General features: G+C 42.9%; 1 protein-coding gene and 1 non-coding gene across 3 annotated transcripts; both read right to left on the reverse strand.

Annotated features, from left to right (window-relative positions):
- Nucleotides 1-10,388: 10,388 nt before the first annotated feature.
- trnah-gug (transfer RNA histidin (anticodon GUG)) lies at nucleotides 10,389-10,460 on the reverse strand. The gene has a single exon. It is a non-coding gene; the product is annotated as a tRNA-His (tRNA).
- A 647-nt stretch (nucleotides 10,461-11,107) lies between these two features.
- On the reverse strand, nucleotides 11,108-18,139 carry malt3 (MALT paracaspase 3). 2 transcript variants are annotated; one of them, XM_076142415.1, is made up of 15 exons: nucleotides 17,995-18,139; nucleotides 17,690-17,757; nucleotides 17,471-17,592; nucleotides 17,192-17,330; nucleotides 16,905-17,077; nucleotides 16,593-16,686; nucleotides 16,075-16,110; nucleotides 15,733-15,936; nucleotides 14,803-14,980; nucleotides 14,636-14,710; nucleotides 14,370-14,497; nucleotides 12,973-13,122; nucleotides 12,414-12,568; nucleotides 11,778-11,894; nucleotides 11,108-11,692 (listed from the first exon to the last, which is right to left on the reverse strand). In XM_076142415.1, exons 2-15 carry the CDS (start codon nucleotides 17,730-17,732, stop codon nucleotides 11,375-11,377), a joined length of 1,932 nt encoding a protein of 643 aa, XP_075998530.1. In that variant the 5' UTR covers nucleotides 17,733-17,757; nucleotides 17,995-18,139; the 3' UTR covers nucleotides 11,108-11,374. The 2 variants fall into 2 exon arrangements, with proteins under 2 accessions (XP_075998530.1, XP_075998529.1); XM_076142414.1 differs by having other exon boundaries at nucleotides 17,471-17,595.
- Nucleotides 18,140-19,645: the final 1,506 nt, after the last annotated feature.

Here is a 19,645-nt window from a genome sequence, read left to right on the forward strand (position 1 = left end):
TCCGCTGTAGAGTTTCTCCTCTATACCTCCGCTGTGAGGAATGACTAACGCTAAAAATAGCTCCGCTCACCACGCGGGCCCGGACCACAGCATCTCCATCGGCATCCCACGGCCTACAGGATGCTTACTGATCGTCCTTATTGATTGGACTAATCCATGCCGGCTGCATTTGAATTAGGTTGGCTTTTGTGACACGAGAGGCGTAATGGTGTGGGGGGGAACAAGCCCCCATTTGCGATTTAGATTCTCAGCTTGGCCTCATAATGATCTCACCACCTTTGCCGCATAAGGAAAAATCACTGCACGACATCGACACAATTTTCTGGCCCAAAACACATTATAGCTGAATATTTGGCTGATTTGCAATTGCTGAGGGGTAGAAAAAAAATGGAAATGGTTGTAAATTGGTTTTTGGACTCTCCTCCTATTGTATCATACAGTATAAGCATATTGAATCAGCTTTTCTGGTATGCGCACACAAAGAGGCCTGAGGCAAACAATCACTCTTCCCTTCCAAATGAGTTAGGTGACTGACATGCTGGGTAGCTCTGCAAACAGCCCCTTTATTCCCCTCGCAGCACCTGTCTCCCACACCGGGGGGACAACGGAGAGCTCGGCGAACGCCATTTATTGAGACTGAAGCAGTGCCGTTGTAACAATCCCCTCCAGACTGCTATTCTGTTGCCATATGGTACACCTCTGTCTGTGTGCTCAGCCAAAACAAAAGGCACAGAAACACATTGTTGCTGCTGCTGCTGTTCATTTTCACTGCTAACATAACCATAACCTGCAGGTCAACAGAGAAGAGAGCATTTTTAAACATAATGTCTGATGTGTTTTCTTTCCTTATAGTGAAAACCTCATTATTAGGTCATTTTTCATAAACACAGGGTATACATTGTGGCTTTAATGTGCCATGACTGTGCCATGAATGTGGCTTAGTCAAACACACACACACACACACACACACACAAGAGCTGAGGGACCCACAATAAGATAGAAAATCTAGACAACACAGGCGACAAAATGCAGCTGCTCGGTGCTTAATAGGTTCCTAATGTGACTGTCATGGGCTAGTCTCTTCATACAATTATTAAAATTACACTGCATAAAATGCTATTATCTGAAGCAAATGAAAAGATGCCTGTGTACTCACCCAGCCACAATCAGTGAGTCACAGAGGAGAGGAGAGGAGAGGAGAGGAGAGGAGAGGAGAGGAGAGGAGAGGAGAAGAGAGGAGAAGAGAGCTATAAGTAACTAGATTAGCTTGTTGTGTTACATAGCCAGGCATTCACAATCTGATGAACCGGGGATAATGAGAAAGTATGTTTTTAATTGCTTTCTGGCAGATGTTGTGGTGGGAAAACACTTGAACATGTGAAGAATGTGTTCTAGTAGGCAGAATAACAATAATAATAATAATCTTAGTTGCTCATTCTCAGGAGGGAATCTAGAACCACAATTGTTGGAGTAATGTTGCTACAGTATAAAGCTACTCCCTCTGTTTCTAAAGTGGCTTGGAGAGCATTGAAGACTAAACAATACACCCCACAGAAGTGTTGAATCAAGTACTAATGCATTCAACAGGACTAACCCAGATCGCTGTAATGGAGGAGGACTGAGTGACCGTGACATCTGTACCTTCTCTTTCTGTTCAGGCTGAGCTGGGATGAATTTGAACCTTTAAACGACTTTGTTACAGGAACAAATAGCAGAACGCAAATTCAAATAAATAATAACACATTTAACATTTACACAACGTTTTCAAGTTTTGCAAAGCCACCTAAAAATATGATCTTGAAACACCTCTGCAGTTTGAAACCCTTAGGGATGCTGGGATATTGAAATTCATATTCTGCAAGTTTTTTCTCTGCTTACGCAACTATTTTGAACACAAGGACGAGTCCAATGTAGAAATCTATACTGAAATACAACTGGAGGTGGAATTCGGCAACAACATCAGAGATTCATGCACCAACTGTCTGAATACAGGACTTGTATTTCAGACTCAAGACTTTATTTGATAGTGATCTTAATGTGCAAAGAGGATCAGTGCACTTTCAGCGGTTGGATTTGGAAATTTACTTTTTTTCCCGAAGGCAGAACCTTCATTCTCAGATTTGATTATTCACAAATTTCACTAAACATATAGCTACATCACCCTCTCCGTGGCAAAAGGATGTGGGTTTTGACCATTCGGAAGGAACACACACACACACACAAGCTGACAGCTGGTTTTGAGGCTGTGGCTTATGCATTTCCACAAGCCATCCTCTTTGTCTCTACTGTGTGTGTTCATCTATCTCCTCCGAAGAGACACTCATCTCCTCTCACTGCTGTGCTGACACACACACAAAAGGAAAAGAAGACTGATTGCATGCATGAATAGCTGTTAAGTGTAATCTTCGGGGCCCAGCCACACATTTGACAACAGAAGCCACCCCAGCCTTTATTACAAAGTAAGATGGAATAAAAAAAAAATGATGGAGGACTGATAGGGTATGCAAATATGTATCCGGGGACCAACGCTCACATGTGCAGCACAAAAAAGCACACAAAATGAATTCCGTACAGCAGAGCAGCGTCTGTGAAAAACCCAACTCCGTCTCAGGAGGAAAATTATCAGATGTGGGTGGCAAATTAAGACTTTGATGAATTAAACATCACAGGGAGGTTTTCTTTCCAAGTCTAAATACTAAACAAGTCTAAAAACAACAAGTCCGCCTCTGCTTGATGCGTTATTCCGGCTCACGCGGCTTCAAACTCTGCCTTTCTCAGTTCTCATAAGCAGGTTTGTTCAACTGTGTACGCCACAGCACACCTGAGAGAATGCCTGCTTTGTCACCCTTTTGAACGCCGAGATAAAAGATGGCGAAGGAGAGACAGGAGCGAAATCCGTTGAGAATGAAAAGACCTTGTACTCCCGCTGCCGCTCGAGTAACCCTCTTCACAGGCTCCCAGCCCCTCTGTACAATGATGAGAGCATCTCATATTTCTCTTGGGGCCAGACACCCATTTGTTAGAGTGCAAATACAGTAGCTTTTCTTAGTGACCACTTTTTACATGTGACGCTCAGGATCAACCAATTTCCTCCTGGTAAACAACACATTCTGCCCAGCCTCCATTAACAATAAAAGATAACATTTAATGTACCCCCATAATAAACCACAAAGGTTAATTAAAGTGCTGCAATTTGCCTTTCATTTCATTACCAGTGGCAATTATATATTAATCATTCTTTTTCGGCCAGCAACAATGTCTAAACGTGCACTATAATTTGTCACAAAAGGGTGCAATGTGTTCCAACAAAACACTGTTCACCGTCCGCATCAGCGAGGATTCAGTCAGTGTGCAGTTCCATCGCAGCACGTAAGCAATTCCCACGTTTCATCTTTCCAATTTCCACAAATCTCATTCTCCTTATCTTCTCATTCTTTAGAGAGGAAGCTTGCGTCGTCTTTTTGAGCTAAAATGGAAAGGTTGTGCACTGTATTATTCAATTTTTTTGTGTGTTTACAATTCTCTCCCACCAGCATCAATCAAACTGTTGTTGGGTTGGAAATCAAATTGACTGGTATGACCTGGAGATGCAGATTTCTTTTTCTTTCTTTTAGCGGCGACTAGGAACAAAAGAGCAGTGGAACAAAGGTTTACGACGCAGTGGAAGGAGAGCAGGACAACCACTTTTTGTCACTCAGCCCCTCTGCAGCAATCTACACTAATGTCTGCCTGATAACAGTGTGGGAGAGCAAGAAACAGGATCTATATAAACAAGATCTATACCAGAAAGTGAGACAGGGATGGAGAATGAGAGAGAAGTATCAGAGTGGAGGGTTGGATGGCAGTCATTAGCTCAAAAACCCTGCAGTGAAGCAGAGCGCTGAGCCCCGGCGGTACCTGTGGAGCAGATGAGGACTGAGGCAAGAGGAGGACGAGATAAGAGGACAAAGGGGAGACGGGGACGCGTGCTGCGTGTATCATAGATACAACCCTCTCATTTGGAGGAAAGACGTTCCCTTGAGTCGCATCAAACTTAAATGAGACGGCACTTTAGCTGTTATTAGTCTCTCTCTCTCTCTCTCTCTCTCTCTCTCTCTCTCCCCGTCTGGCCTGCGTCACGGCTGTCGAAGCGCATCTGATTTTAGCTCTGCACCTGACCTGAGTGCCAGTGACACACACACATTAGTATTAATCTCATTCATAAAGCCCTGTTTGTTTTGAGGAGCACGGCTGAGGATTATTCACATATATCAGCATTGTCTGTTAAAAGCTATGCGTGTGAAAAGACGTCTCAGACTACAACCACAAATCTGATATAACAATAAGAATCCCACATTCCCGTCAACAAAAGCTTCTATATTTATACCTAAAAATCAACAAAAACTGCCATTCTGCCGCTTGTTTACGGCGAGCGGTGCCATCTTATCGACGTGGGCCTTGCAGCAGAGAACGAGACAAAGGCTGGATTCACTAAAAAGACCAGAGAGGCCCAAAGCCCAAACACAAACAGAACCAGGATAATGAGGAAGAAGGCATGAGACGATATTCATGGAAAGCTGTGAGGTGACATTTGTCTATTAAAATTGTAGACCCCTGGTAGAAGATGCTTAATATAGAAATACATGATCACTAGGAGGATAAGAGCGCAGATGTCTTCCAGCTGAACAAGCTCAGACAAAATTGGACTAGTTCTCACAACCATCTTGCTATGAGGCAACAGTGCCACCACCATGCCGACTAAAAGAGAGGAGAAGAAATGACAAACCAACCAACCACCGACACACGACGGAACATAACCGCCCTCGCAGTATTTTGTTCCCCATCTTCTACATGCAGCATCATGTGTACATCGTATATGCTGCATATGTACATCTATCAATAATCTAAATGAAGTTACAAGCAACCTTCATTTCCTGCAATTTTACAAACTTAATTCAACTTTTTGTTCTGCTTGTCAAGCTAACCACCTGGACCTGAGTGGAGCCGTACGGCGGAACCGGAACGTCTGCCTCGCTCCTTTGACCAATCAGCACAGGGTTATGCTGCTCCACTCAGGGGGGTTTAATATTCATGGTTCCATGCTGAGCATCACCTCAGGCCCCTCTGTTTCCCTTTGTCACACAATACAGCCGGGCAGCACAATGGACGGCACAGCAGACTGCGACCGACGCACTGACAGATTGCCAGCCTGTTCTCTCCACACACACACACACTCACACACTCACACACTCACACACACACACACACACACACACACACACACACACACACACACACACACACACACACACACACACACACACACACACACACACACAGATTAACAAAGATTCACTGGGGTATATGGAAACAAACAGATCTCTCCTTTTGACCGCCCCAAACAAAGCAAAGCATTGCAATCACATTCCTGCTCTCGCCCTTCTGACGCTGCGGTGCTGATGACATTTTCGAAACAGAGAGAAAATGTGAAAATATGTCAAATCCCCCTGTGTGACAATGCAGGTCAGGCAGAGTTTAATTTCCCAGTAATACCCAGCTGGAACACCAGAGCTGATGAAAGTCATCAATGGAACACAAAGGGGGAAGGTTAAGGGCCCAATCCAAATGCAGCAACCTTGAAACACTACAGCGGCACTGTCAGCATCAGCGAGACGATGGCGAGTGAGAGAGTTTAAGTGGTAAGTGGCTGCTCCCACAGATCAAATCCCCATGAAAGAGACAAGAGTGGGACGCATGCCGGGGCTGTCCAGTCATTACTCTGCTGCTCTACATACAGCGGTGACGTAATCCTTAATCGCAACCACGCAGCCACACGCCGTGACTTAAGCCAATCGCTGGGCAGGTGCAAACACGATAAACCTGAAATCACTTCTCATGAACAATGCAGACCTAACACACGTTTTAATCATTCATATAAAGCAACATGTGAGCCGGCGTGAGCTCTGAACACACACACACACACACACACACACACACACACACACACACACACACACACACACACACACACACACACACACACACACACACACACACACACACACACACACACACACACACACACACACACACACACACACACACACACACACACACAGTCATTATTGGCCTCTGTGCAATCATACTTAACACTATAGCCACATAACACCAACAACAATGCTATAATGAAGCAATACTATTATTTCCCCTTATCAATATAGAGAACAAAGCACAAACAAGTCACTACTGACAAATAAAAGGATAGAATCAACATCATGATAGGTTTAAACGTGTGTCAGATGAACAGTGGGACAGTCTGACAGTCTCCTGGAGTGGGCGTGGCATCGGTCACCTCATCACCAGCCGCCGCCAATGGCAGCCTGGGAGTAAATTATCTTCCTGTGTGCTCTAACGTCCACCTCTTTGTCAGGGCTTTGGGAAAGGGAAATCCTGAACAGAACGATCACACATTTTGTTAGAGTAACTGTGGAGTCACCGTAGCAACAGCTACAGACCTTCGAAGTAAGCTGCCCTCAACACACACACACACACTGAATGCCTATTCATTAAGAAGTCAGTGGACCTCAGCAGCAGCAGCAGAAGGTCCTGCACCGACTCTTGTTTTCTCATGGCTCTAACTTCACACCATGCTTTTTAATTTTCCTTTTTCTGATTGAATTGATGAAGACGATGTGCGAAGACATCCAATTAATTGGAAGTGCAGAAGAAAAAACACAACTTTGGTTTCCCCGGTGTGTAAAAGCTTTGCAGCAGTGGAAGGGAATTGAAGAACAACCTGGCTCTTACTTCAGTATAGTTGAGTATCATAAGTAAATTGAGGAAAAAAACAATGAGGAAAATCTATAAATTTGAAGCAATGCGACACAGTGGGACCAGATGAATGGCAGCAGTAAGTCCCAGCCAAAACAGTTTCCCCATGAGAGGAGACACTTTCTTTAACAACCGCCTTAACAACTGAGATACTTCAGAAAATCTGGCGTGTAAACTTTGCCGTGCATCTGACAGAATCCAAATACGATACTGTTCCAGTCTGCTTCAGGAGCGACCTCATGTTAAAGCTTTTCCATTAGTATGAAATTACATGGACAGATCCACTGCATGACTGATATGGGATTTATCTCTCCGATGTGACAGAAATGTGATGTGCCTCCAAATCAGTTTGACTCCATTCAACGGGCCAGAGGGCAAAAGACAATTTCAGGCACATCTATCAACGAGATAAATCTGGATAATGATGAGCTTGTGGTATTTTCACCCTTGCAAGTATAAGAGAAAGATCTATGATTGAGTAAAGCAAAGCGTAAGGTCATGCATTACAGCTGCCACTGCTTTGAAAACATTTAAAACAAGGATATTTCTGCCATTTGTGGTTTTTGTCCTTGTTCCATTTCTGCTGGACGGTGCATATGGATGTCAGAGTGAAGTCCCTGTTGAGGACAATGAAGATGTTGCCACCTGGTTCAATGTCAGGAAGAGTAGAGTAGAGTAGGAAGAGGAAGAGAATCTACCCAACGCTTGGGGCGAATTTGAATTTGGGGACATTATCTAATTTTGGGAGATCAGTGTGATGAAAACAGGTCTAGCGGGACTTGAGTTTCGACACAATGAAAACAGGATAAGAGGGTGAAAGGATGAAGGGGAAAAGAGAGAAACACAGAGACAAAGACAGTGAGAGCGATATCTGACCTAGTTATGCCTCTTGCTTCTCATTCCCTGCTCTAAGTGTCCTGGAATCCTGGGTGATTGTGGTTTTAGGCAGGTCAATAGCCTGGAAGGACGGATAAAGCTGGAAATAAATAAGGAACACACTTCAGTGGTGTGGGCCAGTCAGGTGGACTGTTTCCTCCCAGAGCCAGGATAGACAGAACGATACCACACAGTCACAGTAGAGCTGGAGCAAACTCCTCTCTCACTCCACTCCCCTCCTTCCAGCCTGCTGACGTCAGCAAACCAGACCACAAGACTCTGCTGCAAACAGCACACCTGCTGGCTTCACAGTCCACCTGGACCAGCTCCAGCTCTGGCTCAGCCCTCCAAGCAGAAATGCAGGTCTGTTTACATCCTGGGCACACAGTCACGATCCTACAGTAATTGCAGTATCTATTTCAAGATGCCTTGTGGGAACAAAGGTGCGATGGCAATTTAGCTTTGCTGAGAACAACAGATATTAAAGTGACAACGAGCATACATGTCTCATCAATGTTACATCGTTTCACATAGAGGCTTTAATGTGTCTGTCGATGACTAGTCAGAGGTTCCTTTCAGGATTCCTTTACAAGCCTTCTTACACGTGTCAGCGTTCACAAACATAAAAAAAAAAAACATGTGGCAATTGATGTGACAAGGCCCCTCACCTGCTTTTGATGACATCAGCATGAACACAAAACTGCAACATCATCAAAGCGAGGTGTGCCGCAAAGATACCAAAAGAAAGGACAGGCATTTTAATATCTGGGCCTCAATCTGTTTGTACCTTCATAAGCAATTTGTCTCAACTGACATTTTAATTCTCCACTGTGACGGTTTGGCATGTTTCCACTATAGGACCACATCATGTGACTTAGTTGGCACGTTCAGTTCAATTCTTCCACATGGCAATAGGATAGCCTGTGTGCATTATTGATGCCAGGGGTTAATAGGAAACTGCATGAGAGGGCACAATGCATGATTTAGGCACAAACAAGCAACAACCCTGCAAGCAACAGTCTAAACCTAAGAGGCCAATTGAAAGATAACCCGGTTAAAATTCCTTTAGTGTCCCAAACGTGTGCTTTCAGTGTCCCATCAGCCATAAGCTTAAGGGAATTGTGATCCCTGGTGCCTGGAAAAAACTGCTACTAAATTCACTTAGATGTCCTAGCAATCCTCGGTTTATGAAAGGAGGACAAAAATAACTCTACACATCCTTATTCAGGGGGGTTACAAACGCTCCTGGCAGCCACCAGCAGTGGGACATGCGGCCACTTGCTGTCCCACTGCCTTTTCTTGCCAGCTCAGACACAATTGCAGCGACGTTCTTGTGCTGTGCAGACATAAACAGGCAGAGACACAGGTGACTAACCTGAATGGTGCATGTATATTCCGTATCGTCCAGCAGTCTCACGGTGCAGCTGTATTCCCTCTCAAGATTCCTGATGCTGCCACTCATGAATCGGCTCAACATCTTCTCAGGAGGATCGCTGCTCCGCGCCTACGACCAGAACAATAAACTCAATGCCAGCTTGCGAGTGGAATGTCACATTGACCACATTCCGCGGTCCCCTAGACGAGCAGCAGCCACGGATTGAGACACCGAGGCGTGCAGCATTGTTGTCCCGTTAAGTTTCCGAGCTGCGGGCCCATGCCAAGAGCAGAATCCAGGGATGCCCGCATCCAGATCCAAAGGCAGGTCGGTCCTGTGCTGTGCTGCTGTGCCGTGCTGTGCGTCTGTGGTCAAGACGCGGATAATCCCTCACCATTCACCAACCCCAGCAGAGCAAGCGGGCGGGTCCCAACGAAAAGTGATGTCAAAATCAACCAATGAGAATGTGTGTCGTTTTTCTTCTAGTTTCCCTACAGGCGATGCCCAATCTGTCAAACTAACCTCACTTTGCCAGACATTCTTCTCCGGTTTACAACTAAATATGTGGATATTTCATTTATAGCTACTGCTTGTTAAAGTACTCAGAGATTACTACAATGCTTACCCATTTTGAATGCAATCTGTGAGGAAGAAACGAACATAAAATCCATAAATTGTAAAAAAAAATAAAAAAAAATAAAATAAAGTTTAAATATGACAGAAATACCCCCTTATCTGATACCTGAATTTAAGAACCAAATATTAATAGCGTGGAAAAAGAAATGTTGTTGGGAGACATTCCAATTTGTTTTCATGAGCACCCTCTGCAAAGGGAGGCAGCCCGTACCAGCCTGGCCTAATGCTGCTGCTCCCCCCGTGTCATAATGTTATAATGTTGCTGTTTTCTTCAAGTAATTACTATGCTAATTATCTCTTTCAAATTATTTATCACAACTGCCCCGATGCAATATTGGTGAATGAGGGCTGGAAAGTGTTTGACTGCCACCTGCAGGCCAGCCTTCGTAAGCGCGCCTTAAAGCAGCGGGTATCTACATTACTTTTAACAGTGGTGTGTAAATTCAGTATAAATGATTTTAGGGCAGTGGAATGACACACCCAAAAACGCAATTCTGTTTTGATTAGGCCCATTGTCAGGGGGGAGATAGTGTTTTCAGATGGGTATATGTTCGTGGCTGTTGAGTCTTGGTTAAGATGGGAAAAGTTGGACGAGGAAACTACGAAATAGTGTAAATTCCGCATTAGGTGTTACTGAACGGGATTTGACAATAAAACATAGAAAATGGAAAATTGAAGCCATTTGTCGCCATGCCGTGACCCGGATTCGAACCGGGGTTGCTGCGGCCACAACGCAGAGTACTAACCACTATACGATCACGGCGAGCTAAGCCGGGGCTGGCGTCATGTCCGCCATTTTTGGTGTTATAAAACCGTTATAGTGCCAAGCGCAAGGCTGGCTAGGGTCGAATGAAATGAAATTATATCATGTTGGTTAAACAGTTAACTCAAGAAGTCTTAGCTAAATAATCGTCAATAATTAATGCAAGGGAGTAGCAAGCTAGCGAATCTTCATTTGGAAATAACCACAAACCTCTGCCAGAGAATTGACACATTTTCACCGCTGCGTACCACAAAATGTGAACAACTTTTAACAACATTACCGACTTTCATGTTTGTTAATAAAAAACGCCAACCGAGGAAGCGGACCACTTTTCAGCCGTCAAGCACGTTTCCATTTGGGATCCTCGTTCTTTGATAAAGTCGAGTAGACTCATCTTAATGCTGCGTTATGACCATAGAACTACTCAAATGCGCTCTCTATCGGCAGTTGGGGCTAACTGCAAAACCATACAGATGTTTTCTTATATTCAGATGTAACCTACATGACCTCTATAACCTGTGAAAACTCTATATTTCTCAGAATAATTGACCACAGCTGTGCGGGTGTTTCATAAGTGGGCATAGTCTCTACATTTTGATGAAGAAATCCTTTAGGTTTAGTAAAATAACAAAATACATCTTTGAAAATTATCATAGGTCCCCTTTATTTGGAATGAGCAAGTGCTACGCAAACATCAGTTGTAAAGAAAAGTGTTCATGTCTCTTAAGTGTTGAGCTAAAAACCAGAGCAGCTGGTGAAACATGTAAAATACACACAAAGCACACTCATACTACCTCAATCATTCTCTCACTCACAACAGTAACATAAATTACCATCAATTCAGCAATTCTGAAATCACACAAGTAAATCACAACCAATCAACTTGATATATACATAATCGTAACCAGGAAGGCCTAACGTCTAAGAGTGAAGTTGTGTAGTTCATTTTCATCATTTTCCTCAGGTTCGTTGCTCCTGACGTCTGCGACCTGAGGAACACACTCTGCATTCCTGGTGAAGGGGCGACATGGACCAGCCACAGTCGCAGGCAGCACAGGAATATTGTCCACACTTTGAGCAGAGGCACCTTCCTGTGTGTTAGCATGAATGTTCCGGTAGAGGTCACAGGATGCCACCAGAGGCTTTCCTATTTCCACCCTTTGGCTTTCTGTAAGGCGCAGCTTACTGTCTGAATGTGTATAGTGTAGATCTACGTTGATAACCACCGGTTCCTTTAAAAAAAACACAAAACAAAAGAAAGTTTCAGATAATCATCTATAGACAGCACTGGAACCAATCTAAGAATGGGGATCATACCTTTATTTTTTGAAGAGCACAGAGTCGCAGAGTTCCATCTGGGCTATCAAATGTCGGAGGTATCAGAGAATCCATCTCTTCGCACCTTCCAGACCCAGAAAATATGTCTTCCATTGACTAGATGCAAGCAAAAGAATTGTCAGTGAAACTTCCTGCTTGAGTACAACATGATGGTTTTTAATGCTCGAACACTAGATGTCAGTGTGGTCATAGAGTCGGTGGTTGAGAGCACCGCAGCGTTACACTAATCTTAAAACACTGACGGAGACTTCCTGCCTTTTTGCAGACCGTTAGTGTCAGCAGGCAGTAGTCCAAATATGGGCAAAACATCCTCAGACACGCAGAATGTGGGGGTGAGTGTTCATTACTCAGAAATTCCTGCTGACTCACGGAAAGTGACCGGCTTTTATGGTGAGCAACACGATCTAGATAAAACCTATTTCTAAAACCAAATGCTGAGTGTTGCAATTGATAAATCAAATCAGAATTTAGTGGTCAGTGACAGAATTGCACATTTTATATATCTTTCTGCCATAGGTTTTAATCCTATACTTTAACCTCATATTCCATGGTGAAATCCTAGAGAAAATGTTTGTGTATTTGCGATAACTGCAACGAAAAGTTTAAAATATTTACAGGTATGCTGCTGAGAGTCACAGTGCAGTCCTGGGTTTGGGGTCCTGTGGTCTTTATTGTCGCAAAAGCCGCCATGACATTGGAGAACAGAGCAGCGAAGCAGATTTCCACCTCAACTCCACAAAGAAACCTCAGTGTCCTCTTCCGTGGTATCTCTGAAGGGGATATTAGAAAACATATTAAAACATGAGCACATGGCAGCTATATTCAATTTAAGTAAAAGGGCTAAATGTACATTTAAGAGACGTGGAGTGACTAACTAGGACTTCCTTCTGCCAAACAGAAACAACATTTAAAACACAACCATTTGCTCTATTTTAACAAACCACAACGAATGAATGAAGGAAGGAAGATGGTGTTAAACCACAGCTTCTGCACTCCATCCATCACATGCCACCGTGTAGGAGGTGTGATGAAGAGTGAAACAATACAGTCTCTCCCTCTTTCGCTATCACGTCATCATTACATATTATATTGACCCCATTACTTATGTCCAGCGTTTAACTAAAAATGCAGGAAAAAAACATCAGATTGGTCAGAGAGATTTTGCTCAAGTCACCATTTGCTTGTCTCCAGCAGACGTCTCGCAGGTGTAGTTCCCTGGTGTGTCCAGAGGCCCGAACAGGATCTGTGAGGGACCGAGGTTCCTTCAGAGTGTGTTTGATCTCTACAGCTTGCTTGTCGGTAACTAGAGGGTCTTTGCTGAGATCTGGTGGAGAGAGGAGGAAAATGTATTTAAATACGGTCAATATCGATATAAACCTACAGCAAGTTTGTATACTGATGGATTTCTAGGTGTTACAGAAGTTCATCAGTCACTCTACTGACAAAGCTCTTTTTGTTTTTTTACTGATGACACCTTAACTGACCACATCTGTTTGTGTATTCACACTCATTTAGTCATGGGACTGTTTGCGTTTTGCAATAGCAGGGAATGAGGAACAGCTTTGCATGTGTAGTGATGGGGAACTGAGTCAAATGTGGAATGTGATAGGTGATCATATTCACAATAATCTAGAGAGCTGTGTGCTTATAAGATCAGCAGACTGAATTTTGGATCCACTTCACAGGGTTCAATACACACAAAAGTTTACAAAGGACAGACAAAAGACATTCAAGGCCGCAAACACAGAGTTATGCTACACGAGGATTTTGCCCCGGGGGTATTTTAGACAAGCTGTCTTCACTATTTTCCCCATAATGGATGAGGACAGAGTAGTTCATCCCTGTGTCCTTTTCTACAGAGCACAGAAGTCAACAAAGAAGGCATGGGAAGCCACCGGTCATAATGAGCCGCTGGCATCATACCAAAACAAAGAGATAAAAAAGCAATAACGCTGTAAATTATTGTTTTCCAGTAGATTATTTTCAGTATTAAACACACATCAAGATACTCCTGGTAGCACTGATTGGTGAGTGAACCCATGGGAGCAGAGGCAGGGGGTCCACAAACGGCAGAGCAGCTGTCTGGCTCTCGGGTTTCTGACTGTTCTCTCTCGCCAACAGTGTTAATTTCCAGAGAATGAGGTCACACGCTAATGCTACCTCGAGAAAGTACGTTACCAGGGATCCGTCAAACAGCCAAACACACTCTCAAGAGGGGACAACATGATAACTTCCAGCCTTGGTCAGTCACAGCTACTTAGAAGTCCAGAGTACAGAGCACCAAAATGATTAGTCAATGATTGAGAAAGGGTGTCATTGACTTGTTCCCGTCAGAACTGTTTGCCTTGGACATGCAAGAATTCTCACCTGACCTTATGGGTAAAAACATGAAGCCCAAAAGTTGTTGTTTTTGAACTCAGAGAAAAGGAATTTTACAAGCACGTCATTTTCACATGAGTCACAACTTTGTTGCAACAATGAGGTTCACCATGAAGTCACCTTGATGTTATGATACATCACTTAAGAGAGTTATTTGACTGATGTAATATGCAGTCATTATCATACACCTACCCTCTGACACCTGCTCCAAGATGTGCGTGACCTTCTCAGGCTGAAGGATGTGTTTGTTCAAGTACTTGGTAAAGATTCCTGTACTTTTGCCTCCATCCTGGACTTCAAAAGCCTCAGCATCTTCACAGCTGTTTTGGTATAAACAAAAACAAAAAGACACATGGACACAAATGATTCACCTCTGTTTCATTGAGTTGATAAGGGCATAGATTTCCTATCCTTGTGATGAATCACTTATAAATTAACAGATTTATAAAAGTACATACGTGGCATAACCATAAACAGTATTTCCTCTGGGTCCTAATGGCATGATGACTGATGGAATGCAATGCTGGTTGTACCTTGAGAAAGTAAAAGTTTTAAAATTCAGAACAATGGAGAAGTCTTGCGAAATTCTGATCTAAACTTACAGCATCAACTGTTGTGTTATTACCATTTCCTGCAGGTATCCAGCAGAATAACACTCAAGGCAGTTTCTCTCTGCTGCATTTTGAGCATGATCCTCTGCACACACACACTGTTCTCAGGTCGGTACGGCTGAGGAGTATCAATAGCCACCAGGTAATTCCTTCCAGCGCGCTCAAACCCATGGCCTGCATAGTAGAAAAGGCCTGTCAAGAGAAATAAATATTAAGTTACTACTGCATTATCCTTAGTATGTAATCATCACATTTTTGTTCCATAAGCCAAGATGTATCATAATATTTAAAGGATACTGGGGAGCATCAGAATACCTGAGGTCTATCTTGTACAGTATGTTTGTAAACACATTTGATGTCTCCAGTTTCATTACAAGTAAGATAAATTAGAGGACAGTAAAGGTTGTTATTGGTCATCAATAGTATAAGTTACTCCAGCTCAGTGATTAAGATGTGTACTTTCTACAATATTTCCACCCATACGGTAATACAATCTTGTGAAGTATTTACAGTAGGTTCATCTCATTACTCATTTCATATTTCCATGTCCTAAAATTAACAGTGTATAATTAGTTGTGACACGTTGAGAGAAACACGTAAGGTTGCAAACCCCAACTGTCGATACAATCTAAAATCAACCATCTCAAAATACTTGTGGTCAGACAATGCTACACTATATACAGCAATGCGAGCTCTGAGCATTGAAGACGCAAACAATTCTTCTTCATCTGCCCACTCAGCAGTATATGCAAACCAAAATAGGTTGACTCAGTGATGAGTTCATGACCAATGAAGAGGAGGACTTGGCCAATGGAAAGCACAAAGGATTTATATCAAAATTTATATCATCCTTGTAATAGTCTATATTATTATATATAATTATATCCAAGAATACATTTTAAAACTTGACTTTGAACAAAATAATGTATGTATATTGCTCTAACCGTATACTCCTTTGTCGAGGAGCTGCATGAACTTCTCTATGGCCGCCAGCATCTCCTCCCTGGTAAGATCCAGGAGTGACACCACTCGGAAGCCGAGCTGCTGGAGGAGGTTGGCCAGCTCGCGTACGTCCATAATGGGAGCCATCAAGTCCAGGTGGTGCAAGTAATTCAGATTGCCTATAAGCAGAGCAACCTTGTCGGTTGCTAAATACAAAAAACAACATCAATCAATCAATCAACATCTAAATATAGTAACATGGGGATGTTCATAAACAACTTCCTGTTTACTGATAGATCAAATATAGCACAGGTTGATATTGAGTTTGTTCCGTAAATCTGTACCTGTGGGTGTAGAAGGGGGAATCTGCTCACGTTGAACTGGCAGATAAGAAAAAGAGAGATTTATCATTATTATTATTAGATTTATTCATCGATTTTAATAGCTATTCATTGATTTCATTTTAAGTTATAGTCTGTCAAGTGTGTCTTAGATTGTGCAATGTACGCACCACAACAAAAGCAGCACACAGGAGACACACTGCAAGAACTAGTTTCACTTTACATCACTTTCCTGTTGTGCATCTATGGCTCAGACTGAAGACTATTAGGAGTCTGTTCACTTCCTTCTTAGGTTGTAGAAATGGGAAAGTACCCCCAGGCCTAAGCATGATGTCAATAACCTGATGCTTAACTACTAAATCAGTGTGATCTCTGACAGGCCTGGGAAAATAATGATACAACTAGAAGACATTCTTCGGAAACGGAGGAAGTCAAATCAAAGGAACTTATATTGCTAAAATGTGGAAAGGACAGAAACACTATCTGGAGTTTCACATCTGAGTGAGACGTTCTTGACTTACCAATAACATCAACAGGTTCGGTCCATGTCTCTTCAAGCACGTTAGACACTGCGCACAGGTATGTTCCTCCATGGTCAGCTGTAGCATGGTCCATCTACGAGGACCACAACAGATCATGTTCCTGTTACTGTTTGTCCATCTCGCTATTCCTTGATGCAAGTCAAATCTCTGGCAAAATATTAGCTGCAGTTTTAAAATACATGTCATGTTTACACTGTGGTTGAAGGTTGTGTTTCCAAGCTATTGGGATGACACAGTAAATATACGTCAGTGCAAGCACCATCAGAGCTGTGGTAAGTAAACACTGCTTACCTGCAGAGTGCTGGTGGTCTTGTCCAGTTCCAGTCCGTTTCTGTACCATCGATACTGTGGAAGTGGAATGCCAAAGGCGGCACAGTGGAGGGTAATCTTCTCTCCCGGTCGCACTGCCTGGGATTTCGGATTGACAGCAATGTGGGGCTGACCCTGCCAATGTCCTGGAAGACCTTTGAGTTTTGGTGGGAAGAAGAATACTGTTAAACTCAAAGCAATAAGAGAACAAGCACAAGATAGGATGCATTAAATACATCAGTGATCTGACTTGGTGGGGCTCTGAATACCTGGTTTATCAACGTCCAACACCTTCACTTTTACCCACTCGCTGAACACAAAGTTACGGAATTGGTCGTGTACTCTGCACACATAGAGCTGAGTGTTCTGAGCTCTGATGGTCAGCTCTGCTCGAGTGGCACCAGGGACCTTGGAAACGCAGAATAATGACATTAAGTATGAAGCGAGACAACCATGGCAATACTGAAATACTACAAATAACATCTGAGAGTACGACATGAAGAGACAAGGAGCTTTTTCCTCAAGTAATTTGGACATATAAACTGTACCTCCTTCTCCTCCACAGTGAACCACTGGTAGCTGAGGACACCTGTCCCCTCAGCACGCACACTCAGAGTCACCTTATGGTTCACCGGCACACACACAGAAAAAGGATGACGGACTATGACAACTTCTGAAACAAAACAAAAATAAAATCACATTGTCATTTATTGCAGCGAGACTGTGTGTGTGTGTGTGTAAATACTACACATCTGCAGTTTACATACTTCCGATCATTATTCTAAGGAGTGCGGGTTGGTATCCAGTCATCACAGCATTTTCCACCCTTTTATATCTGCAACATTCAACAAAAATCAGACTGAGAAAATACATAACAACAAAGAAAAATATGTCCAGATTTAGGCTATTTGGAAACTTCGTGTATAATCTGCAACCTCGGTCCATGTCGATGAATACGGAGTTTAAATTTTACATTTCTATGCTGTTAACTTTTCATTTCTCGGGAAATTGTTCGACTGAAAATGTTCGCACTGTTAGGAAATGTGAAAAGAAAAACAAAATGACTACGAACCTCAGACCCGTACGAGCGGAGCGAGAGTTGGACTTGGATTAGGACTAGGGGGCTGTACTGCCGGACAAGCTTCTCTACTTTTATTAAATAAGACAAATCTCTTCCCTTTCCCGGAACAGGAGCGCACACAGACACAGACACGCACATACACACACGCTTTTACCCCTAAGTTTGTAATAGAGGAGCCTGCAAAACGACGTACTGGTCAAACTCCACTCGCATATTATGCGTTTGAATGGCGGCGATAGCTTTGTGAGGCCTTATTATCGCCATTACGGTAATATGCAACTCGGCCACTTTTCAAGGTGTTAATCAAAACAATAGCTGAGGTTGATTCTGTAAGGCAAAGATATCAATATGTAAATTTAGTCCAGTGGTTCTCTTAAAATTTTTCTTTCGCGCTCCCCTTTTATAGATGATCATAAGTTTTTCGTTTCAAAAACGTGTTGTCCGCGATTTTCGGCGCCCGCGTGCATAAAAAAAAAACCGGTTTAATATCGTTTCCCCCTGCAACTCCCCTGTAACCAGAGGCGCCAGACACACTGGTAGTTGCGGACGGTGGTCCCGGTGGCCGGAAATAATCTAAAAGCGAAAACGTGTTGTCCGTGATTTTCACCCGCAAATGTGCCGGCAAACGTTCCCGGTTCCCAGTTTTGCGCGCCGGCACCCCCTGTAAGTGTGGGTGCAGGTGAAAATCACGGGCAGCAGGACCCCCCCCCCCCCCTTGGTTTAAGCTTTGAAAGAAGCTCCTGATAGCAAACATACCTGAACTATCTGGAAGCTGGTTCCAGATATAGGCAGCCTGATAGCTTTGTTTACACTCTAGAAAAAAATCTACAGTTCATACATAAATACGATGAAATATATACAGTATATAAAAAAATGTTAACACTAAATGTACTGTATTTATATTGTATTTTTATGTTATAATTGTTTTTCAGAAAAGGTTAGGTTCATCAAGGCTGTATCTATTTTTTATAGAAAAATGTTAACAAGAGGTTGAGCATGTTTTTGTGTTATTGATGTGAAACTTGAGGAGTTGGTCACTATTTGTTAACCATGTGTTGCAAATAAAGGTGAGGGGTCATACTGTTACACATCATAGGTCAGCTACATCATAAAGTAAGTCCTATAGACATGTTTTGCAAGTCCACACCAAACCATCTGCCTTGTCTTAGCATTAAAGGACAACCCGTTTCTAACACTGAACAATGGAGCAGAGAACAGCAGTGACATCCATGAAATGATTAATTTTTTAAGTACGCGTTTTTTAAAATATATTTAGTTTTTACTATAGATTAAATTTATCTCAGCTTTAGGACTCAGCTTAAAGAGTTGCGGAAAAAACTATGTGTACTTGCACCTATTTGTGGGCCTGCTATAAATAGGGGCCTGCTGGCAACACATGCGTGTCAATGATTGGCAGTTGCAGGGATTTGCCCCTCAGTCTCAGGCCCCCAAGCAACTTAGAAAACATCTCAATGGTAAGTTCAAAAGTTTAAGATTTGTGTGGACGTAGAAATATATTAATTACATGGTAAACTCTTTTAAGTTCTTTTAATGTAATGTTTGACTAACCGCTCTTCTACGACCTGATAGCCGAGTCTATTTATAACGTACTCCATTACTTTGCTTGGTGGGAGAGGACAAG

Source organism: Genypterus blacodes, unplaced genomic scaffold, assembly GCF_046128005.1.
Source record: "Genypterus blacodes isolate CSIRO-AG114 ecotype Tasmania unplaced genomic scaffold, CSIRO-AGI_Gbla_v1 ptg000021l_1, whole genome shotgun sequence".
Lineage (NCBI taxonomy): Eukaryota > Metazoa > Chordata > Actinopteri > Ophidiiformes > Ophidiidae > Genypterus > Genypterus blacodes.

Excerpts from the sequence above, each read along its gene's own strand:
- malt3 (XM_076142414.1), bottom strand. The coding sequence starts at position 17,732 with ATGACTGGATACCAACCCGCACTCCTTAGAATAATGATCGGAA. Across the intron at positions 17,078-17,191 it reads GTTGGACGTTGATAAACCAG|GTCTTCCAGGACATTGGCAG; the intron begins GTATTCAGAGCC and ends CAAAACTCAAAG. Across the intron at positions 16,111-16,592 it reads CGAACCTGTTGATGTTATTG|TTCAACGTGAGCAGATTCCC; the intron begins GTAAGTCAAGAA and ends CTTATCTGCCAG.